The sequence below is a fragment of the Falco punctatus genome (assembly GCF_963210335.1).
Source record: "Falco punctatus genome assembly, contig: scaffold_25, whole genome shotgun sequence".
Taxonomy (NCBI): domain Eukaryota; kingdom Metazoa; phylum Chordata; class Aves; order Falconiformes; family Falconidae; genus Falco; species Falco punctatus.
In genome coordinates, this window is record NW_027660064.1 from 2,349,776 (window position 1) to 2,371,523 (window position 21,748).

A 21,748-nucleotide genomic window follows, 5' to 3' on the forward strand; every position below is an offset into this window, starting at 1 on the left:
CCACCCAGATGGTTTCTGGCAGCAAGTGCCACCTTGTCTCCGGTTTTCAACCGCTGCCTGACAGGCGCTTCCCCCTGCCCTCCACCAGCACCAAGGGGAGGGATGGCTGTGGCTACCACCAGTACCGTTTCCTGAAGCTGTTCTTTACACTTCTTCATTCTCCCTTTGGCCAGTTGGTCCTGGGTAACCTTCAGTCGCTCCTGTAGTTCGCTTGCTGCCTGGCCCCAGTTCTTTCTTTTTTTTTTTTTTCCTAGTTTTTCCTACATGGGAGTCAAAAGAAGGCATCTGCCTGAGTCTCCCTTGGCCGTCTGGTGACACTCCCCCCTCCAAAACATCTCGGGTCACCTCAGGTCTCCACTGAGCTGCCTCGGTAGCCACAAGCCAGCGATGCACCACTGCTCCAGCGGTGTGCTCAGAGGCTCTACCTGGGAGGTGTCCTTTAAACACCCCTAAAAACCCCAAATCCAGCCACACCCCGGTGATAATAACAAAGCCACAAGCTCTACCTCCTGCACCAAGGGCTTCAGAGTCGAGAGGGAGCACCCACGTCCTCGTGAGCACCCGCTGGCAGGGGCCACTGGGTTTCCTCTCTCACCTGAGGCTACCACTCAGCACGGTGCACCATCTAGGCTTCCCCCCCCACCCTCACACCCGGGGGGAGCAGGTTTGCAGGCGCTTGCCTGACCTGCAGCTGCTCCATCTGCCTCTCCAAGGCTGCCACTTTCATCTTCCAGCTCTTCCTCAGCTGCTTCTCATGCTGCAGCACCTCTGACTTCTCAGAGAGCTCGTTCATCAGCTTGCCGCACCACTCCTGTAACCTGGCCACCTCAGCGTTTTGCCTGCACCAACAGAAGCAGCGTTATTGCAGCCCGCAGGCCAGTCAAGCATCCCTGGCGTTACCCAGGGGGAACACATCCTCCTGTGGGCCTGATAACAGGGCTTGAAACATCTCAACGGTTGTGTTGGCCTGCTTCTCGGACACGCCTGGTCCTTCAGGGATGGGGTGGAAGGAGCTGACACATCAATTTCAAAAGCTCCGTTTCCATCACAGGAGACATTCCTTTCTCATGAAATAGAAGACGCAAGGATCTGTGTTCCCAGACACAGGAGGAAGCACTCTAAGCAGCTGGAGTCTGCTCTGTAATTAATTGACCACTGTTAATCACCAGCCATTTCAGACTTTCTACAAAAAGAGAGTGCCAAATTCTTCCCCTAGCTCCTGGTTGCTCTGTATGCACCAGGCAGGTCTCGGTTCTCTGCAGCACCGCTCCCATCAAAGAGCCAGCAACATTTCTTCTGAAGTTGGTGAGCACAAGCTCTCCAAAGTGTGGAGAAATGCTGCAGTGCCTTCTGGTCCCCTCTGCCCCCTCCGCTAGCATCAGCACAGGTGACTCCAAAGCAGAGAGGGCTTCCCCTGCCCTTCCACTTGGGAAAAGCATCCTTGTTTCCCCTGCCAGGCCCACAAAAGCCATTTGGCAATCTCTTCCTCACTCCCTCCTCTACCTCCACTTAGCTGGGGCATCTGTAGAAGCACCCTCAAGAAAGGGGGTGGCCAATCATGATGGACAGCCACCCCCAGGGCTTGCCAGAGGGCGGCCCCAGGCTCTGCCCCCCACCCCCACCCCTAGTCTTACTTGCTCTCCATCTGACTTCTGATCTGGCAGAAGGCATCGCTCAGGATGGAGTTCTCCTGCTGCAGGCGAGCCAGCTGCGTGTCGGGGCCATTCTCCAGCTGCTCCTGCAGGGTGCGGATCTAGGGAGAGACCAACAGGGGTTAATGCCGCCGCTGCCAGCCTCTCAGCTCTCCCCTGAGGAGCCCACTCCATGGGCAAGAGGGACTGGCAAGGAAGCCACAGCGAGGTGTCTGCTGATGCTGACAGCCCCTGCGGCTGCTGCATCCCGTGAGGATGCTCCCACATCCCTCTTCTAGCGTGAGCACCACGGCTCAGGAGCACTGCGGGGCTCTCGCCCCTCCCCGAGGCTCTGGTCCCCTCGTCCACCTCGGTCTTCTCCAAAAGACCAGGCAGCTGCCACCGAGGGCCAGCCGGCAGCCAGCGGAGGAAGCTGCAGAGCACCGCGTGGGGCTCACCTTGCCCTGCAGCTGCTGCGTTTCGCTGACATGGTCCTGGTAGCTGGCCTGCATGCGTGCCTGCACCGCTGCCATCTCCTGCTCGCGGGCCAGCAGCTGCTCCTTCAGCTTGCCCTCCAGGGTTGTCGCCTTGGCCCGCTCGGCCGCCAGCTCCTTCGAGGAGAGAAGCCACCCGGTCAGTTTCAGCGTAGGAACTTCCCTGCTTTAAGGGGACTCGAACCAAGTGGCCTCCTAGCTCAGAAGACTTTAAGAAGTGTAACCCTTTCGGCGCTGCCCCCAGGCCCAGCTACACCGTCCGCACTTACATTTCCTCCTGCATTAAGCTTTGGGCTCAGTGGCCACTGGATGCCACTGTTGTTCCACATTGGGCCAGCTAAGAGACAGGAGTGAGGGCCTGGAATTTTATTCCCCTCCCCGGCCCCAGGATCAACATCATCACATCAAGTTTGCGGCAAAGCAGGAAAACTAAAAAAAGAAAACACCCCCACAAATGAAACACAGACTCCCCCTCCGCCCCCTGCCAAGGCAGGGGTGCTCTCTTGGCCGGCTGGGTGATGCCGTGCCGCTGCCCTGGGCTGCCTGCACAGGCCGGGGTTTAGCACAGCACTCAGTGCACAGGGTGGCTTCGCCCTCTCCTCTCCTGCCTGCAGGCAGATGGACCTGCTGCAGCAGGGTCCTGGCGGCTGCGGGGCAGGAGGTGCTGAGCACGACGCGCCGGGGGTCCCTTCTGACTTCAACACCCAACAAGAACATGAATCACCTACAAACCTGCAAGACCACCGCATTCCAGGAAACGGACTGATAAGCTAATTAACATACGAAGCGGGGTTTAGGTAACAAATATGTATAGGCGCTAATTGAATATTCATTTGTTTCATTGTATAAATGTGGGATGGTTCGTCACTTCGGGCATGCACGCTTGTGGAGGAGCGATCCCCCGTGCATCTGCGCGCAATAAACATACCTACTTTATAACTTTCAAGTTATAGAGTCTAATTCCGCACGTCAGTTTTGGCGAGCCAGCCAGGAGGATTTCTGCTCGGCTGAGGGACCAGCTGCGGAGCGGACGCTCCTAGGCGCGCCCCAGGAGATTTCCTCGGAGGAGCCTCCTCTTCTCAGCTGTTCACCCGGGAGCAGAAGAGAAACCCCTGGATCCACGGATAAACGGTATGTTTAGTAACGGGGCGGCTGGTGAGACGCACGGAGACGTCCGGCGCGCAGCGTAGTCCCCAGGAGGAAAGGTACCTTGGGAGGGGGTTTGCTGAGCAAGGGGTGGCCGCTAGCGATCTTGAGGGCAGATCGAGCAAACCCGAGGTTACTGCCATTCCTAAAAGCCCGGAGGCCTCGTGACGGAAAGCGGGGGGCGGGACGGAATAAGGCGGAATCTCACAGGAACAAGAGGGACCTCTTAGCAAAAGTAAAAGGGAAACTTTTGCGTAGGAAAAAAGGAAGCTAAAAACTTCCTTTAAGTTGTCTTAAGAATTGGGGAATTCCTAGAATGTAACAACTGAAATAGCGCTCTGTGTCTTGTTTGTTCTATGTGTTGTCTTGTTACATGTTCAAAACTTGGTGTTATGAAATGTATGTTGAAAAATATTAATATTCTGGTAATTCGTGGCAAATAGCGGAAAACTTAACACTCTGCTTAAGACCAGGAAAAATTGTTTTTTGTTTTTTGGTAAATGTTCATTGAAATGCATACTTTGTGAACTGTCAGTGTTCCTAAAAGTTGTACATAAGTGCACGGTACCGTATAACATACTGCTTGTGTGACTGAGGGCTGCCCGGAGAGTGTGAATGGTGTGATTGAGATGCGCATTTTGATTTTCCGTGTATAGCTTAATTATTTTGACTGAGTGTGAGTGCAAGAGTGCTTGAGACGCGCGTTTGAGTGCAAAACAAGTAAGGAGCTCTGTCTGTGTTTCCGACCTTGGGTGGCTAAGGCGGCCGGAGAAAAAGTAATTAAAATTGCAAAATGGGAAATGGAAGGAGTAAGCCCTGTGAAAAATCGCCCTTGGGTTGTATATTAAAACTTTGGAGTGATATCGTAGGACATGGTGGTACCGAAAATAGAAGAAAATTGATTAAATATTGTAATCAGTGGTGGCCTTTGTATAAATTGGAGAGTGATGCGAAATGGCCTCAGGAAGGAGGAATGTTAGATTATAACACTCTCCTGCAATTAATGTTGTTTTTGAGGAGAGAGGGAAAGTGGGATGAAGTATCGTATACAGACATGTTCTTCGTCCTCCGGGACAAACCTGAGTGGCAAAAGGACTGCGGCTTAGTACCCCCTCGGGATCCTATGGTACTAGCACTAGAAAGAGAGGATAGGAGGGAGCGTAAAGGCAAGTTGAAAAGATGTTGCTCAGCATGTAGTATTGGACAAAGGTGTATCAAATTAAACGGAGAACAAGAGCCCGAATTAAATGATTTATTTAATCCACCTTATAGAGTGGAGAGACAAGGTTCGGCCGGGGCTCCCAGTCCACCCCCAGGCGAACAAGAGGAAGAAATTCCACAAGTTATTTATAAAGAAAGCCAAACACCCGCTGCCACACAAGGAAACACAAAAACTGCCATTACGGCTCCAAATAGTCCGGTGTCTTCACGCACCAGACAGAAGTCTGTTTTACAGGCACCCCTCCGAGAAGCCGTGAATCCGGACGGAGGAAAAATGAAAATAAAAGTTCCATTCACGGGTGCTGATCTGAGAGAATGGAAAGAGGCTGCCCGAGAATACCGTAATGATCCGATAAAGACGGCACAGAATTTTAAATTTCTAATAAAACAGCACAATCCTGACTGGAGTGATATACAATTATTATTAGATTGTTTGACTGAAACTGAAAAGCAATTGGTCATAAAAACAGCGGGGGATCTCGCAAAGGAACACTATAATATAAAGGGAGATAATTATAGAGAGTGGTTTCCTTTGTTGGACCCGGAATGGGACCCAAACCACGCCGCTGAAATGGGAAGATTACAGGCATACCAGGAATGGGTATTCAGAGGAATGGAGAAAGCAATTCCTAGAACAATAAATTGGGCAGCGTTATATGAGGTTAGACAGGGTCCCTCTGAAACACCTTCAGAATTCTTAGACAGAATAAGAGATGCAATGCGCCGGCACACGTCTCTGGACCCAAATTCGGAGGTGGGCGCACAGCAACTAATATCCCTCTTTTTAGGACAATCACAGGGGGATATTAGGCGCAAGCTGCAAAAATTGAGACCTCCTGAAAATAGAGACTTGGAAAAATTAGTAGAGGAAGCATGGAGAATATTTAGTAATCGAGAAGAAGGTTACAAGCAGGACCAAAAGAAAATACTAGCAGTAGTAAGAGAAAATGAGAATCAAAAATCTAAAGTTAAATCAAGGCGTGGGCTAACACCCCTGGGTAGGAATCAGTGTGCAATATGCAAAAGGACAGGACACGGGAAAAACGAATGCCCTGAACGCCGACATCAAGAAAATACTAAATGGCGCAGTAATCAAGGGAAAACAATAGCTCACATGGACGGTGTTGCCACAGGGGTTTAAGAATAGCCCCACAATTTTTGGAAACCAATTAGCAAAGAATTTGGACTTATGGGAACCACCTTCAGGAGAAGGGAAAGTGTTACAATATGTAGACAATCTTCTTATTGCAACCAGAACCGAAGAATCTTGTATTATTTGGACTGTGAGCCTGCTGAACTTTCTGGGACTACAAGGATATCGGGTTTCTAAGAAGAAGGCACAGGTGGTGTTACAACAAGTCACATACCTAGGGTACGAGATCAGTGCCGGACAACGGGTCCTAGGGAAGGCCCGAAAAGAAGCCATATGCCAAGCCCCCCGACCACGAACTGTAAAGGAACTGCAGACATTTCTGGGAATGACAGGATGGTGCAGGCTTTGGATATGTAATTATGGCTTGCTTGTTAAACCATTATATTCCCTGATAGCAGCTAATCAGAAGGATCTTCAGTGGGATGCTGAATCAGACAGAGCTTTCCATGAACTGAAGAAAGCCTTGATGTCGGCACCAGCACTAGGACTTCCTGATGCGAGTAAGCCATTTTTCCTATTTTCCCGTGAGAAACAGGGAATGGCATTAGGAATACTGGCACAAGATTTGGGACCATACAGACGGGCAGTGGCATACTTCTCTAAACAGCTGGATGCCACTGCAAAAGGGTGGCCTGGTTGCCTGAGAGCAGTAGCAGCTGTCATCCTAAACATCCAGGAGGCCCGGAAGTTTACCTTGGGCCAGAAAATGACTGTCTTAGTATCCCACACAGTGTCTGCAGTCCTTGAAACAAAAGGGGGGCATTGGCTCTCCCCACAGAGATTCCTAAAATACCAGGCCATAATGGTGGAACAAGATGATGTTGAGATCGTGACTACAAACATCGTCAATCCGGCCTCATTTCTTAATGGGAATGTTGGCAAATCAGTCGATCATGACGGTCTAGAAACAATCGAAGCCACTTATTCTAGTAGGACAGATCTCAAGGATGTTCCTATTAATGGAGCTGAACATTGGTTCACGGATGGGAGCAGCTATATGCTGAATGGAAAGCGACATTCCGGATATGCTGTTACAACCTCTGAAGAAGTGATAGAATCGGGACCGCTACCAGCTGACACTTCGGCACAGAAGGCTGAAATCATAACCCTTACTCGAGCTCTGGAGAGAGCTCAGGGAAAACCTATAAATATTTGGACTGATTCTAAATATGCCTTTGGAGTGGTACATGCTCATGGAGCAATATGGAAAGAAAGGGGACTGTTAAACTCCCAAGGAAAAATCATCAAACATGCGGAAGAAATTTTGAAACTCCTAAATGCGGTCCAGCTTCCTGAAAGGGTGGCAATTATGCACATCAAGGCACACCAGAAAGTGAGCACAGAATTAGAAAGAGGAAATGAACTGGCGGACAGGGAAGCAAAACAGGCAGCCAGAAAAGCAATCAAGGTAGAGGGTGCGCTAATACCCGATGGACAAATATCTCTAGAAGGTAAACCAGACTATACTAAAGAAGATCACAAACTGATTTCTGACCTAGAGGGATCATATAATGAGGAAGGGTGGGCTGTAATCTCACATGGGAGAATAGTGATTCCTTCCTACACGGTATGGTCAGTAGTTTGGGAAGAACATAGAAAAAGGCACTGGGGGGCAGAAGCTCTATATAAGGATCTCACTAAAAACATAATAGCACGAAATTTGTATACTCCTATTAGACAAGTAACCCAACAATGTGATCTTTGTCTCCAGACTAATCCCAAGATTACCAAGGGGCCAAAGTTGGGAAAAATTGGGAAAGGAAATGTTCCAGGGCAACATTGGCAGATTGATTTCTCGGAACTTCCTAAAAAAGGGGGGTATCGATATTTATTGATACTAACAGATACCTTTTCAGGTTGGCCAGAAGCCTTCCCGTGCAGAACTGCTAAAGCCCGGGAAGTGACCAAAATACTGCTCCAAGAGATAATACCTAGGTTTGGAGTCCCAGCGGTAACGTCCTCGGATAGAGGACCACATTTTGTGTCCAGAATAGCGCAACAGATCAGCCACCATCTAGGAATAGATTGGCAATTACATACCCCATACCGACCACAATCAAGTGGCCAGGTGGAAAAGATGAATCATCTAATCAAACAACAGATCGTCAAGCTAGGTCAAGAAACAAATCTAACTTGGCCCCAGTCTTTGCCATTAGCTCTTACACGAATTCGAACTAGACCAAGAGCAAAAGAGGGGCTTAGCCCATTTGAAATTTCGTATGGACGACCCTATGGGGTACAAAAGGGGACATCTTCACAGATTGGTGAAGAAACAATGACCTCCTATATGGTGGCACTAAACAAACAATTAATGAGAATTAAGAAGCATGTGATGGGAACACGCAGTAGGGGTCTGGATGGACCTGTTCATGATATACGACCAGGGGACTATGTATACGTTAAGTGTTTTGCAGATAAAACCCTGGAACCACAGTGGACCGGACCTTTTCAAGTCCTACTCACCACCTACACTGCAATCAAGGTTGAGGGACAGAATTCTTGGATTCACCATACCCGGATCAAGAAAGCCCCTGCAACTTCGTGGAGAGTAACCCCAGATAAAAAAGAACTGAAACTCAAATTTACTCAGACAAATGGGAACAATGTGGGTCGCAAGTAAGTGAACCTGAGCGGTTGTGGATCCTCCATATGGGAAGGGCACCACAACAAACAATATAGAACAAAAGAGTCTGGGACTGAGCTAGTGGCCAGTCTTGCCCAATTTGTTATCAGTAAGCCCCAACTCAAACAAAGATATTTTTGATCAAAACAGATTTTATATGTATATATGAGGAACGTTTAGATTCTTAAAATGATCAATAGTGGGTTTAAACCATTTGTGGTTTTTTGTACCCTCTCTCTTGCCTACAACCAAGAGCCTGATAACTGGCCTTGGAATCATGCCCAGAAAAAACACACTGGAATAATGGGAAAGGTGGACTCAAAGATGAAACTAGCTATGGTGGTTTTTTCTGAAAATGAGGTGTACCAAAGAAATCAATGGGATCGGGAGGATGTACACAAAGTCGACCGATTATGGGGAAAATTAGGAGATAGGATAAAAGTAGGGTGTCAAACGTATAATGAAAAAGATAACACCAAGATTTCAGGAGACATCCTGATTAATGTCAGAAAGGTAGATAAGGAATTTACCCTTCTAAATACAGCCATGTGCTTTAATTCACGGGAATGTTGGCACAATTTTACCTTAACCGAGCCCATCTTTATAATATGCCTAGGAAAGGAATCCCCAAAAACAGCTCTGACTTATAAGATCAAAATAACAATCATGCTAACCACTGTTCCTACCACCACCACAGTTACAACAACCCCATTAACGCTTGCTCTTAAGTTAACTAAACCAAATCCAGCCGATCTATCAAAACTACAACAACCACTAAAATCTTCATTATTGGCATTAGGGGCGCACCAATGGTTGATATCAAAGGTACTCCCCAGGTGGGAACAAATAAACATGGAAGATCATCAACTCATCACTAAGGCGTTAGGTGGTTTACAGGATGACGTCGCCCTGGCTCTAAGTTGTATCCAAGCCCAAATGTGGATGCAATCAATAGCTGCATCCATAATAAGAGAAGGAGAGGAAGGCATATTTCCTACGGAAATTTGAAAGATGGTTTGGGACAATGGTACGGAAGTAGAAAGAAAACTCCAGTCATGGTGGAATATGGTGAACTTTACCTACGACGCCAACACACACACAATCACAGCTTTTGTATTAACCATACATAATGCAGTAATAATTACCATACACCCCATTGTAGCCCTTGGAATTAACCATAATGGGGTGCTCCTGTACCCTTTTGAACATAGAACATGGGCCAGAAAGATAGGCGACAAGTGGCAAACAGTAGATTTAGAATCTTGTATTATGCGAGAACAGCAGGGCTTCCTCTGTGAAAGCAATACTATAATGGCCCAGGATACTTGTTTAGATACAGATCAGAAAATATGTCATTTCGAGGCCAGACCAAATGCAAACTTGAAAACAGTAATTACATATGCAGGGAAAGGATGTGCGTGTTTGAGAACTAAGTGTAACACAATAACCGTAGATGGGGAGGTAAAGGAGACTGCACAATATTCAAATTATTGTATTTGTAATTTTACTACTATAACAGGATGCGATTTTAGTTACTCAGCCCCAGTAGTGTCTCATCAATTCTTAAAATCCAACTTTACCCTATCACAGATGATAATTCCTACCCCCATAGGACTAAATATAAGTAGTATAAAAGAACTATTAAAACATGCAGATTTACAACGTATACTGAAAGAAACCAAAGAAAAGGGACATGAAACTCTTCTTATGATCCATCATGATGTAGAGGGGATCAAGAAAGTTTTAAAAAAGGTAGAACAGGATGGAAACCATAATTGGTGGGATACTTTCTTTGGCTGGTCACCTTCTGCAACAGGAATTCTTAACACTATGGTACACCCCATTGTGATCTTATTGATCAGTTTAGGAATTTCCTTAATACTAACCATTATGTTATATTTGTGGGTTTGGAGAATGTTTAAAAGGGTAACACTTAAGTATGATGCTTTATATCATTCGGGAAGGCTGCTTAAGTAAAAGAATTTACTTAGTTTGATAAAAAAGAGGGGATTGATATGGAGAAATAGTGTGAAATGGGGACAATGGACATCGATCGTGATTGTATATGTCTGCTCAAGGAATGTGGGTATGGTGACTAGTCATGGGTGCGGTGTCTGGTCACATAGGCACACAGCTTTGAGGAGACAACTACAGTTTTTGAGGAGACGCCTGCCCTTCTTCCTCTAACAAAGGGGCTATTTAAAAAAGAATGAGAAAAGGATGAGAGATATTCCAATGCTATCTAGAGGGAGGGAGTGCTAAGTCTCCTTGCTGGATTAGATGGGATGGTCACAAGGACATGAATCACCTACAAACCTGCAAGACCACCACATTCCAGGAAACGGACTGATAAGCTAATTAACATACGAAGCGGGGTTTAGGTAACAAATATGTATAGGCGCTAATTGAATATTCATTTGTTTCATTGTATAAATGTGGGATGGTTCGTCACTTCGGGTATGCACGCTTGTGGAGGAGCGATCCCCCGTGCATCTGTGCGCAATAAACATACCTACTTCATATAACTTTCGAGTTATAGAGTCAAATTCCGCACGTCAGTATTACTCAACTAACAGGCACTTAGCTTTGTTTATTTACATTGCATGGCTTCTTTATTCAAGCAAGATTTATTCCTTAAGGTTGGATTAAATCTACACTTAGGCTCATTTTTATATTTAAAGAATTATTGGCCTTATCATCAAGCTTTAGGAGAAGGCAAATCATACGGGTTTTCTGAGCTTGTTTATGGCGCCACTTGTTACTTGTCTTTCTACTCCACACCAATGCTCACATTATAGGTAGATTTTTTTTACCTCTTAATTTTATACCCTAATACAGACATTTCCAACAAAACCTGTAGCTGTACAGTAGTTCTAATTGTCTGTTATTCATCTTTTCCTTCTTGTGAAGGAGTTGATACTGACTATTATCAGTAACACGCTCCAGGAGTAAGTGGATAGCAGTTTTACAACAGCGTATCTGTTTCTCTGACTAGTCACCTAAAGTTCTGTCCCTTTCTGTGCCATTCTTAGCCTTCCCTTCCCTGCCTCAGGAACGCTGCAGGTTCAATGTTCTAGTATGAAAGTTACCAGATATGGTTTTAGAAGTTAAAATTAAAAGCATGTGCTGCTATGTTGTATCTAGAAATTAACAGCAAGATTTAGGTTTTAAAGCCGAGAAATACTGTGCTTAGTTCTCAGAAATATCGACAAACTTGCCTCTGTATTTTTCATTAAGTATATTCAAACGTGATATGAAGTGATCTGTCTTTTTATGGCCCGCCCCAAAATTGTTTGAGGATCTTCAAAAGCTATTTAAAGTAGAAGAGGGGTGGTAGAAAGTGCTTTTAAAGTATAAAGCTCCTGAAGTATTGTGGGTAGGAAGGTTAAAGTAAGTTAGGTACAGAACAAATGTATCTTTGTGGTTCTTCCTGAATAATGGTTTTCCATGACAATTTGCAAGTGACACATTCGCTGAAAAGCACCTTGAACATGTGCCACTCATAATAAAGGGGCAACATTAATGTCCAAGGTGTAAAGTATGAGAGTGTTCCTGTTTACTCCTGTCTCTGCTTAGAACAGTTTTGTACTTAGTCTTCCTTTGTATTTTAAGTTTCTTTCTATACAATGTCTTCAGAATGCTTCTAGCATTTAAACACATTTAAAATGTAAATACATTTAAGTTCCTTGTTACACTTCACAGGATTGTCTTGTGTTTGCTGCTAATAAAAAAGTGTTAAAACAAAAGAAACAAAACAAAAAACCTTCTGAGGAAATTTTTTCATGGATTAAAGTTTTGTATAATGACTTTACATGTAGAACTAAATCATTTAAGCATGAATGTGATGTCTGCTTTTTTGTTGTTTTTATGTAACCTGAAGATGTGTTGCAGTATGCTGAACAAGTGTTGCAATTCAAACTCGGATATAAAATTTGCAAGTGAAATTTTTCTACAGTAAAGAAAGAAAAATTGTACTGCAGTGACTCAGATTTTTACAGAGTACTAACCTTTTCCAAGATTGCAAGTAATATATTTGAATTAAACTTTTGTTCCTCCTTCAGATTGCTTTGTGGAGGTGAAGAGGGATATTTTAAACGCATGCTGTGTGGAACTGCTGATTTATATGTGTACCTACAATTGTGTTTTGGAATGTCTTCAGTAAAGCAATTTTTACAAATGGAAGTAAGTCAGTTTTATCTGGAACAATACTATATTAAAATTTTTAAAACAGCACTCATGGATTTGATGTTATCTTTAGGAAATACACAGGCATAAAGTCATCAAACAACATGTTCTTGTGCCCTGATGTTTTTCCATATGATAATACTGAAACATGTCAGCTTCATTTGTTGCAGGAAACAGAGGGCTTGAAGGAACAGAGCACCGAAAGCCAAATCCCATCCCATAGCTCTTCAAACTTACTTTTCCCTCTCTCATCCCCACCCCGCAATCATATTTCCTGGAGTTCCCATCCATATTTGCATTCTTCTGGTCTCTCTGTTCTTTTTTTCTGAATCATACTTCTGGGTTTTTTTTGTGAGGAAAAGAACTGCTGAGAGAATGCCAAATAAGCACAACTACTGTTTGTTGCCCTTGCAGTTCCTTCAACAGCCTTCAAAGTACTGAAGATTTCTTGGTTAAGAAGTGTTACACGACAAGGTTTATCAGCTGTGCAGTGTTCCCTGGCCAAGCTGGGAAAGGGTTTGTCAGAGGACTACATACTCTGCCTTATTTTATCTTAAAAGAAAAGTAGCTCTTCCTTGGTACCATATTCAAACTGCCCAAACTGGTTTGGGAATGGTAGACTAGTGTGATGCTTAACTCTCCTCAAATGCTGCACAGCCTGGCTTCTGTTCCCATTTGATGTCTGCAGCTGGACGCTGAGTGTAGTCTTTCAGCTTCCAATGCTACTCATTTCCTTACTCCTTCCATATGTAAATAGCAGTTGTATGGGCTCTATTCTCTTGCTTTCCCTTTTCAGTTTGATGATTGTAGAACCCTTTTAAGGGGCTGTTGAAGGAAAAGAGTCTCTTATGGAGCCATCCAGCAACATGACTTGGTTATTTGGTACCATCAGAGACAACTGAAATACGACTGAAACACATTTTGCAAGTTAAAAGTGACGCTGTGGTCAATGGAGGAATTTTGAAGAACAGTGTCCTAAATCTGTCTCCTCTGGAGGTTACAAGTCCACAACTAGTTACTTACACTATGAACAAAACATATTCTTGGATTAATTTATCTGATCTAGTGACATATGTAAGATCATATCTAGTTGACTGGGGAGAGTTGTGTTAGGTCATAGCGATCCTCTCATTCCTACTTCATCGCTTCTCAGCTTAACTGTGGCAGTTCAGTGTATGTGGCATGAAGTTACCAGCATTAAAGAAACGTCGGTTCTGTCGTAGGTGTCCTGCTGTAGCACACTGGGTATCTATACAGAAATGATGATTTATCTCCATCTCTGTGGAGTCTAGAGAACATCTCTTCCAGAAACCACTTGAGAAATCTTCAGCGCCTGGTCCAACACTCCCAATCTGTTGACCTTTATTTCTTAAAGAGATAAACATACAGCAGAGTGTATGCGTGAGATTATACACATGTGTAAACACACATTAGGTTATTTTCTTTAAAGAAAGGAAACCTGGTGGTGTGTGATCAATGTACTTGGATGCATATGCTTCTTTTGAGGGTGAAAGGTATTAGGTGTGCTTTTTAATGATGATCAGTTCAAGAGCTTGTATTAACTAGAATTCCTGGAACTCTTCAGCCATTACACAGAGACTGGCATGTACTCAGTCTCTGTCAGGTGTAAATTCAGCATATGCAAGTGATGCAGCTGCTAACCTCCAGTACGCCTGCAATAGAGATTTTTCACTTACTGATGTTTGCCTAGAGTCTAAAAATCTGTATGACTAAAAATGTATGTTTTCAAATATGCTAGCCTGTGATGTAACCTAGAAGTCACCATTATCACCTAAATCATACCTGATTTCATCTGCTCATTAGCTGTGTTTTCTTGCTCAGAATCTCTCACTGTCTTCATTTCCATCAAAACAGGCAGCTGAGTGGGAAACTTGGGGACTCCTCTGTCTGCTTATTTTTACCAAAGGAACTTCTGTCATTTCATAAAAACTCTCATTTTTTGATTCAAGTACAGTTTTATTTCTTTTACTTATAACACTTATGTGTGTTTCTAGAACAGTGTATGTAGATTTGGAGAACAGGAGGAGAAGGGACGAGAAGAGGTCACCTGCTCTATACACCAGCCTAAGGACAGGCTTATCTCTCTACATGGGTGCCAATATTTTCTGTTAAAACCTCTATGATTAAGGTTTTAAAACAGCCCCGGTCAACACCACTTGTAATACTTTACTGTCCTTACTACTAAAAAGGATTTCATAAGGCTGAGTATCTTCTTTTGATATCTTTAGTAGCTAATACAAATTTCCCTTAAGCTTATTAGTTGTCCTATCCACTGTGGACATGAAAATTGCTCTCGCTTTATGCAGCAACCTTTTGCACGTGTGGTACACATTTGCACATCACATCTCTCTCCAATTTTTTCCTTTCTTCAGATAAACTGGTTAAATTCAATTTATCTATCTTTTCCTAAAGCTAGAAACCGTGATCACCACTCCTGGTATTTCCCCTACCTCCATATTTCTCAGAACTTTCTTAAAGGATAGAGCCCAAAACTGTACATGGTACTATTGGGCTTCTTTTCTAAAGTTGCTTTATAATAATGTTTACACAGATATCATGGTCAACTTGCCTAGTAATTCCTCTAGAGCCTGTGAGACTCTATGCCTCTGCTGAACTTTGTTCCAGTCGCAAAGCAAGCTGTGCAGTGACACCATCTGGTTTGGTTTTGCCTATAGAGTTCTTCCGCATTTAAATTGCTGTTTCAACCTAATTCAGTTTAAGCTGCTTTATACAAACTCTCTCCTTTCCTTGTAATAGCTTTGTGTCCTCATTCGGTGCTGCCCACACAAGACTTCTCCTGTTTTCAGGAATAGAGCTGGCGTTTCTCCCACACGAAACGTTTGTGGGGAGGGGGCTCAAAGGCTGTTGTCTTACGCAAGCAGCTTCTTTCTTACAGACTTCCATGAAACTCCATTTTATCTTTTTTTCTTTGTCAGTAATCCAGAATAAAAGGTTAACAGGAACTGTAGAGTTACATATAGCTTTACAAGCAAGAACTTAAATAGTTAGGCATACTGACTTCAAGGGGGAAGTCAGGATAAAAAAAAATGTAAACCAAATAATACTGTGGCTAAGAGATGAAAAACATATTACTGTTACTGCATTTGTGAAAATGGCAGCAATTTTTATGGTAAGTAATATTTTTTTCTCAAAGTACTACAGTTGAATGTGATTTACAGAAATGAGCTGTGGTGTTTTGTTGGGTTTTTCCCCCTTTTCCCTGTTAGTGGGCAGGAAAGAATCAAAGTGCAGGGAGTTTTTTATTGCTGCATTTGAGTATGGTCTTTTTGAACAACCTGCCTGCCGAGTTTGTTAGGAATCTTACTTAGATGGCACTGTTTGTTACACTCGTTAATAAAATATTGCCAAAGAGTAGCTTGAAATGTGTAGGTGAAGTTGCACTGATAGCTGAGCTGATTTCACAGCTCAGCAGTGCCAAACAAAAATCTTCCTCTTTTCTGCCGGTGTGCCTTCCACCTCCCCTTGTATAAGCTTCATTCCGAATGCTCTAAGATGCTGCAGCTCGCTAAACTATTAGACAAAAGAACAGTTCTTTGCCAGATTGTGGAGCTGGATCAGCTTAGCACAAGGGCTAAAGAGCACCAAAAAGGGCTTAATGCGGAACTAGAAGTTGGTGCATGGGGAGGAAGGAGGGGTTTAGGTTTTGAAGAGGAGCTGATTCTTCATCCTTTAGTGGACCTGAGCTATTGAGTTGGCTCCAAGGTATGCAATGCTACCCTTTGAGAAGCTGAATTGTACAACATGTTTTTCAGGAAAAAATGTTGTGCCCAGAAGTTGTGGTAAATTCTTCTGAGTCCCTATCATGTGTCCGCCTGCCCCCCCCGTCAAAACTAAATGCATGATTTGAGTCGATGTGGCCTCTTTAAGACTATACGTATTTTCTTCTGATCTGTTTCTGTTATGTTTTAGAAAGGCTTGTCTTTTTTTGTTGTTGTTGTTTGAATTGCTGATGCAGTAGCTACCAGAAGGCGGAAGATGACCTCACCAAAAGCCAAGAAAGGCACAGCATCCAGAAGGGGAGTCCAGAAGTAAATTATAGATGGAACAACAGATTAAGCTGCTCTTTGGCTTACCTCTCGGTTGTCTTTTTTTTCGGTTACCGTAGCACTGGAATCTATTTCTTTCCTTTTAAAGTGATGAATCCTGAAAACATTAATGTTGTTTGTACCTGTTTTGAAGAATAGATGTTTTATTAAAATAGATGTTTATTAATTAGATTTTTATTAAAATATTTGCATAATTTACGAATACTTCAATACGAATGCAAAGTTTTGCCAACTTTGAAGTGAGGATGTGTTTTCTTTATACACACAAATCCATATCTTAAAGGCAAACTGAAGTGTTTTTTTCTGCTTTATAATGTAGAAATAAAGCTTTATTTACTTTTGTTGTGGGTACTTTATAAAGAACAGTGGTGTTGCATCTGATTTCTTCTAATTTTGAGTAAGTCCTATTGAGGGACACTTAGATGTACACCAAGAGGAAGTCTGAAATGGTAGAGACACCTTTTAAATATTTTTCGAGTGTTTGAATTGAAAAAAGAGAATGTAAGACAAAAATCACGTCCTTGCATTCCAGTTTGTTACAAAATAAGTTTAAACAATTATTTGGAGAACAGGTAGTGAATGTTAGTTATTTTTTTCATAGTATTTGTGTTTGTGTCACTTTTCTAATTATTCAGATTTTCTCTGGAAAGGAGGAGACCAGCATTTCAGACATAGAGCCCAGGGAAAAGAAAAGAACAAACCAAAATCCAAGGTCCATTCTCAACTGCCCCCTCAGGTTTTCTTTTTATGTTAGTGAAAAGTTGTAATTATTAATAATTTTGTAAAGTGTCTAGTTCAAGTGAAAGCTTGACTTGCATGTGCTTCTCATAACAAAATAATGGTTTACCTTTTTTTCATAGTTGAGAAGCATGTAACCTTCCAAAACCTTTCTTAAAAGTACTTCCTTGCCTGGCTTTGAGTCTTGTTTTCAGAGTTGTAAGTAAAAAAATGCAGTGTTTAATTTTGGTGTGAAGTACCACTACTTCACATTTAGATACTGCAAAAAAAAAAAAAAAAAAAAAAAAAAATGTTAGGGCATGAGCGTTATTCTTATCAGGGAGACTGCTTTATGAAGTTCGGCAAACCAAAACGAATGCCTATGAGCCAGTGGGTGGTGTATTTGTGTGGATGCCCAGTGCTATGCTTGCTTCATTTTATGTCTGAATTGCTACTGAAATAAATATGTTGTAGCATAAAATGTTGAATGAACGCCGAGGTTATGTTTTGAAAACAAGGGAATCCATTGTTTTGAAATAAAACTGGAATAACATATTTAAAAGTTCATTTCTACTCTGACTGCTATACAGACTCAATCAGCAAAGTGTGGCTGGTGACTTTCAGCATAGCATGCTTTTCTTTTCAGATGCAAAACAGGACTGCTAAAGCCTCTCTCATATTTAAAACTCCTCAAACCAAACTATCATTTTAATGACTTCATTTAATCATTTTGTTCAAAAAGTATGTTACACTATTCCGAAGAACTGTTGTCAGGAAAGCATATTGTATTCTCTTGCTGTCTTGCATACTCAAAGTTAATGTCATTCTTTTGTACTTTAGTTGTTTGACATTTCAGTTGTTTTAGTAACTTATTTACCAGTAAACTTTCTCTCTTTATTTTGAAGTTTACAAGGAGTGTGTTTTCTTTTGAGACTGCCAAAGCCAAATGCAGGAAACACAGACATTTTCATATATTTGAAAAGAATGTTCTGAGGTGCAGATTTCGTAAGCCACCCCTGCCTCTTCCCACCCCAAAAAAGTCCTGGAAAAAGTTTGTACTGACAAGTGTTCTGCGAAGAAAAAGGGTGCTTTCCATCCTAGGTGAATGTTGTTTCAGGGCTTGCCTTTGCTCACAAGAGACTGCAAAGCTACAGTCGTGGCAAGCAAGAACGCCTTTGGCTCACTGTGACCTGCAATGATGTTTTAAAGCGTGGGATGGTCAGGATAAGCGAAGTGGAAGGCTGTGACAATCCCTGCAGTGCTACTGTACATACCGCATACTGTATGTGCTTGCACACGTGTGTGCTGTTTTGCAGAACAGGGATAGGGAAACGGTAGGATTTTGTTGCCATCCCTGATTGAAAGTAAAGCCCCCAACACAAAAGAAGCAAGCTGCCTTTAGACTGCATTTACAGCTCTTGGTGACTGCAGGTGTGTGTAAATATTAGAGAACAGCAGGGTCCTGCATTCCCAGAGCCACTTGAGCAGTGCCGTGAAGACAAGTGTCCTTACTGGTATTGCAGTCATACTCCCAAGCTCTCCTGCTGTTTCCAACCTGTGCGCACAGCCGTGAAAAAAATGGACTGACATTTACAGCACAGCAGGGAGACTCTTGAGTAGGGAATGTTAAAGACTCCGCTACCTATGTTTCAAAGTGGCCGCTATACATGATAAATCTTGACAGGAGAACTAGTCGGCACTTCAGCTGATGGTGTCATGAGGCTATTGATAACGAAGCACAGAATGCTTCTTTTAGTGCTTGACCGCTTTGCAGACATTGTTTCTATTTTTTTTTCCTTAATCTAAAATATCTGGCGAGAGAATCAAATTCAGGATGGGTATAAGATATTTTTTAGATGGTGCTTCTTTGCTAATTTTTACAGGAATAAGTTAATACAAAATATTAACATAATTCCCGATGTCTGTTACAGCTAGCATTAAGAAGGGTCAGTTGCTTTCCTGAGTAGTTTGACAGACTTTACTCACTGTTTTATCCTAGTGAGCTGCCAGATTTGGGATGCCATAATAAGAGTAATGCAATTAGGTTTTCTGCACGTTGTCTGGTTGACTTCTTAGTTAAGAGTTTCTTTCCCTTTGGGAATAAGACTAGACAGCCTGTCATTTGCTATTACTAATTCTTCCTAAGATTATCACTGGAGCTTTTTTTGTAATTAGCTATCTTAGTTGGCTCTTAAATTTTAATAGCCAATTGAAGCTACATTTTAGCCAAGTTCCATACCTAAATTGCATTCAGTCCATTAACAAAGTTGGTTAAAAGGCGCTTAAAACAAAAGCCAATAGATGGTGGTTAGCACTTCCGTGTTTGCAGCAGTAGCAGTACCAGCCTCCAATGAACATTCTCAAGAAATGGCACTTCCTTCTAGCAAAGGAAGAGAACAAAGAATCACCGAAATTTGTTTTGGGAACAAAGGCTGATTATGCAGAATACTTGTAGAAAAAAAATAAAATTGAAGTGCGTCTTTTCTGGAAGAAGGTGGGGGAGATGCAGAAGGGAGAAATTAATGGTTCTGCTCAGACTTGACAGGTTCTGGAAAAGCCAAATAAATGAAGTTACGTTTTTCTCCATTTCAGCTGATCAAAATTATTAGCAAAACCATCTGAAGCACCTTGTGGTGGAATCGTCACCTTGCTGAGTTTAGTTTGTAAAACATCCTGCCAGACATTAAAAAAACTGTAAGCATGCCAGCACATAGGCTCAGAGCACCGCTTCTCTAGTTGATAGACCCTATAATTTTCTTTTATACTGAAGACCATGGCTGGATACCTCAGCCTCCCAAATAATTTAATGTAACATCAGTCTGCATTTTTTTTCCCTAATAACACTTGTTTAAATTAGATTTTTCTCCTCTTTTCTTTCTTTAAGGTATAGACAGGAGATTAACAGCCTTTGGATCATCCCATGACAAATAATGGCTTTCTTAGACTTTTCTGCTTTTTAAAAAATAAATAAATCTTTACTGCTGTGAAGACATCAAATATTAATACTGCTACAGTTTTAATACAGAGTCTACTAGTTGTTGATGAGTTGTTTCAAGGATGGTTTGCAATGCCCTGTATGTGTGACGATAGGTAAGTGTCAGTGGCTTCATTGCAGGAGGTGTGAGGCAAACCCCAGATTATGTCTGAATAATCAGTGTGTGTGTGTATCTATCTATCTATCTGTTATCGATTTGTTAATAAGTTAAGATTGATTGATTATATTAGATTGATGATTGATTTTATAAAATCATTTAATAGAATTAAAATATAGAGGAATAAGAAAATTTTTATGGAAAATTTACAGCTATATAGTAGAAGTAGTTATGACATCTTTTGTACGTCCTGTACCAAGGCTAGAAGAAGGGCCTGGAACTATTGTGAAAACTTAGGTAATAACTTTAGGGTTGAAAGGTTCCTTTGTACTTAACCAGTCTTCTGTACGCAGAGGTGTATTGAAATGTCAGAGTATGAGATGAATGGGAACTGGGGAGAGTCGACTGGAACAGCTTGTAGGTGCCTGCCAAGAAACCGTGAACTTTAGTAAAAGGTAATTCCGGCAGGGGGAGATCGCGACCACCGACTCACATACCACCTACCCAAATCGTACCCTAGACCCATTTCTAGACCTTTCTAAGCTTTACTGCGCAGAATCGGATATAGGAGGAGAGTATGTAAATGATTTACGGGAAATGATATGATTATGCATGAATATTTAATGAATATGTATGAATAAGTTCTCTATATGGAATCTGATTTTGGGACCTTGTGTGCGTTGATCGTGAGAGGACTCGCTCACGCACCTGGCCGTCAATAAAGAAGTGTCTGCTTATCTACATCACATTGGTGTCGATAAGTTCTTCATTCCGAGATTTCGGTAACATATCTATCTATCTATCTATCTATCTAACTATCTATCTATCTGCTTTTACCAGCATATATAGTGGGACATCTAAATTAGAGTTTCCAGAGTGCACCACTTCCATTGTTCAATAAGACGTAGAGCTGGAGCTCTTTGAACATGAGTTGGATCCTGTTGCTTGTAGCTGACCTGCAGAATCAAACCGACTGGAAATGCTCTGTGGCAGTAAGTGCCGGTTCCTTCATCTCTCTTGCTGTTCTGGGGGTGCTGGGCTCTCTGTGATGATGCAGTACTCAAAGGGGGAAGGAATCTTATCTGTCTGAAGGTTGATTTTCACGATGTCCTTTCTCACAGGTAGGGAGAAAGCAGATGTGGTGGGATCAACTTCTTTGGAAATTCCTAGAGTCCTAGTTGATCTCATGGATAGCTTTATGCAACCGCATGCTAACTCACATGCATTTCAGCTTTCTTCCCCCATATTTTCAAGACTGAGCAGCTGAAGATTTAGAAAGGTGATTCTATGAATTCTTGCTTCATTTTAGGCCTTCTTTATCTCTATAGATGATACCTCTATAGCAACAGTTTTGGGGTTTTGCGTGTTTTGTTGTTTGTTTTTTTTTTTTTCCTTTTC

General features: G+C 42.6%; 1 protein-coding gene across 1 annotated transcript; it reads right to left on the reverse strand.

The window, feature by feature from the left end:
- Nucleotides 1-234: 234 nt before the first annotated feature.
- Nucleotides 235-2,828, reverse strand: LOC308058144 (ribosome-binding protein 1-like). The gene is made up of 3 exons (XM_080412132.1): nt 2,090-2,828; nt 1,635-1,753; nt 235-839 (listed from the first exon to the last, which is right to left on the reverse strand). Exons 1-3 carry the CDS (start codon nt 2,162-2,164, stop codon nt 626-628), a joined length of 408 nt encoding a protein of 135 aa, XP_080268258.1. The 5' UTR covers nt 2,165-2,828; the 3' UTR covers nt 235-625.
- Nucleotides 2,829-21,748: the final 18,920 nt, after the last annotated feature.

Bases quoted from the DNA above. Each gene is read 5' to 3' on its own strand.
- LOC308058144 (XM_080412132.1), bottom strand. From the start codon at position 2,164: ATGGCAGCGGTGCAGGCACGCATGCAGGCCAGCTACCAGGACCATGTC. The intron at 1,754-2,089 runs GTGAGCCCCACG...GTCTCTCCCTAG, and splicing joins CGCAGCAGCTGCAGGGCAAG to ATCCGCACCCTGCAGGAGCA. The intron at 840-1,634 runs GTAAGACTAGGG...CTGTTGGTGCAG, and splicing joins AGAAGTCAGATGGAGAGCAA to GCAAAACGCTGAGGTGGCCA.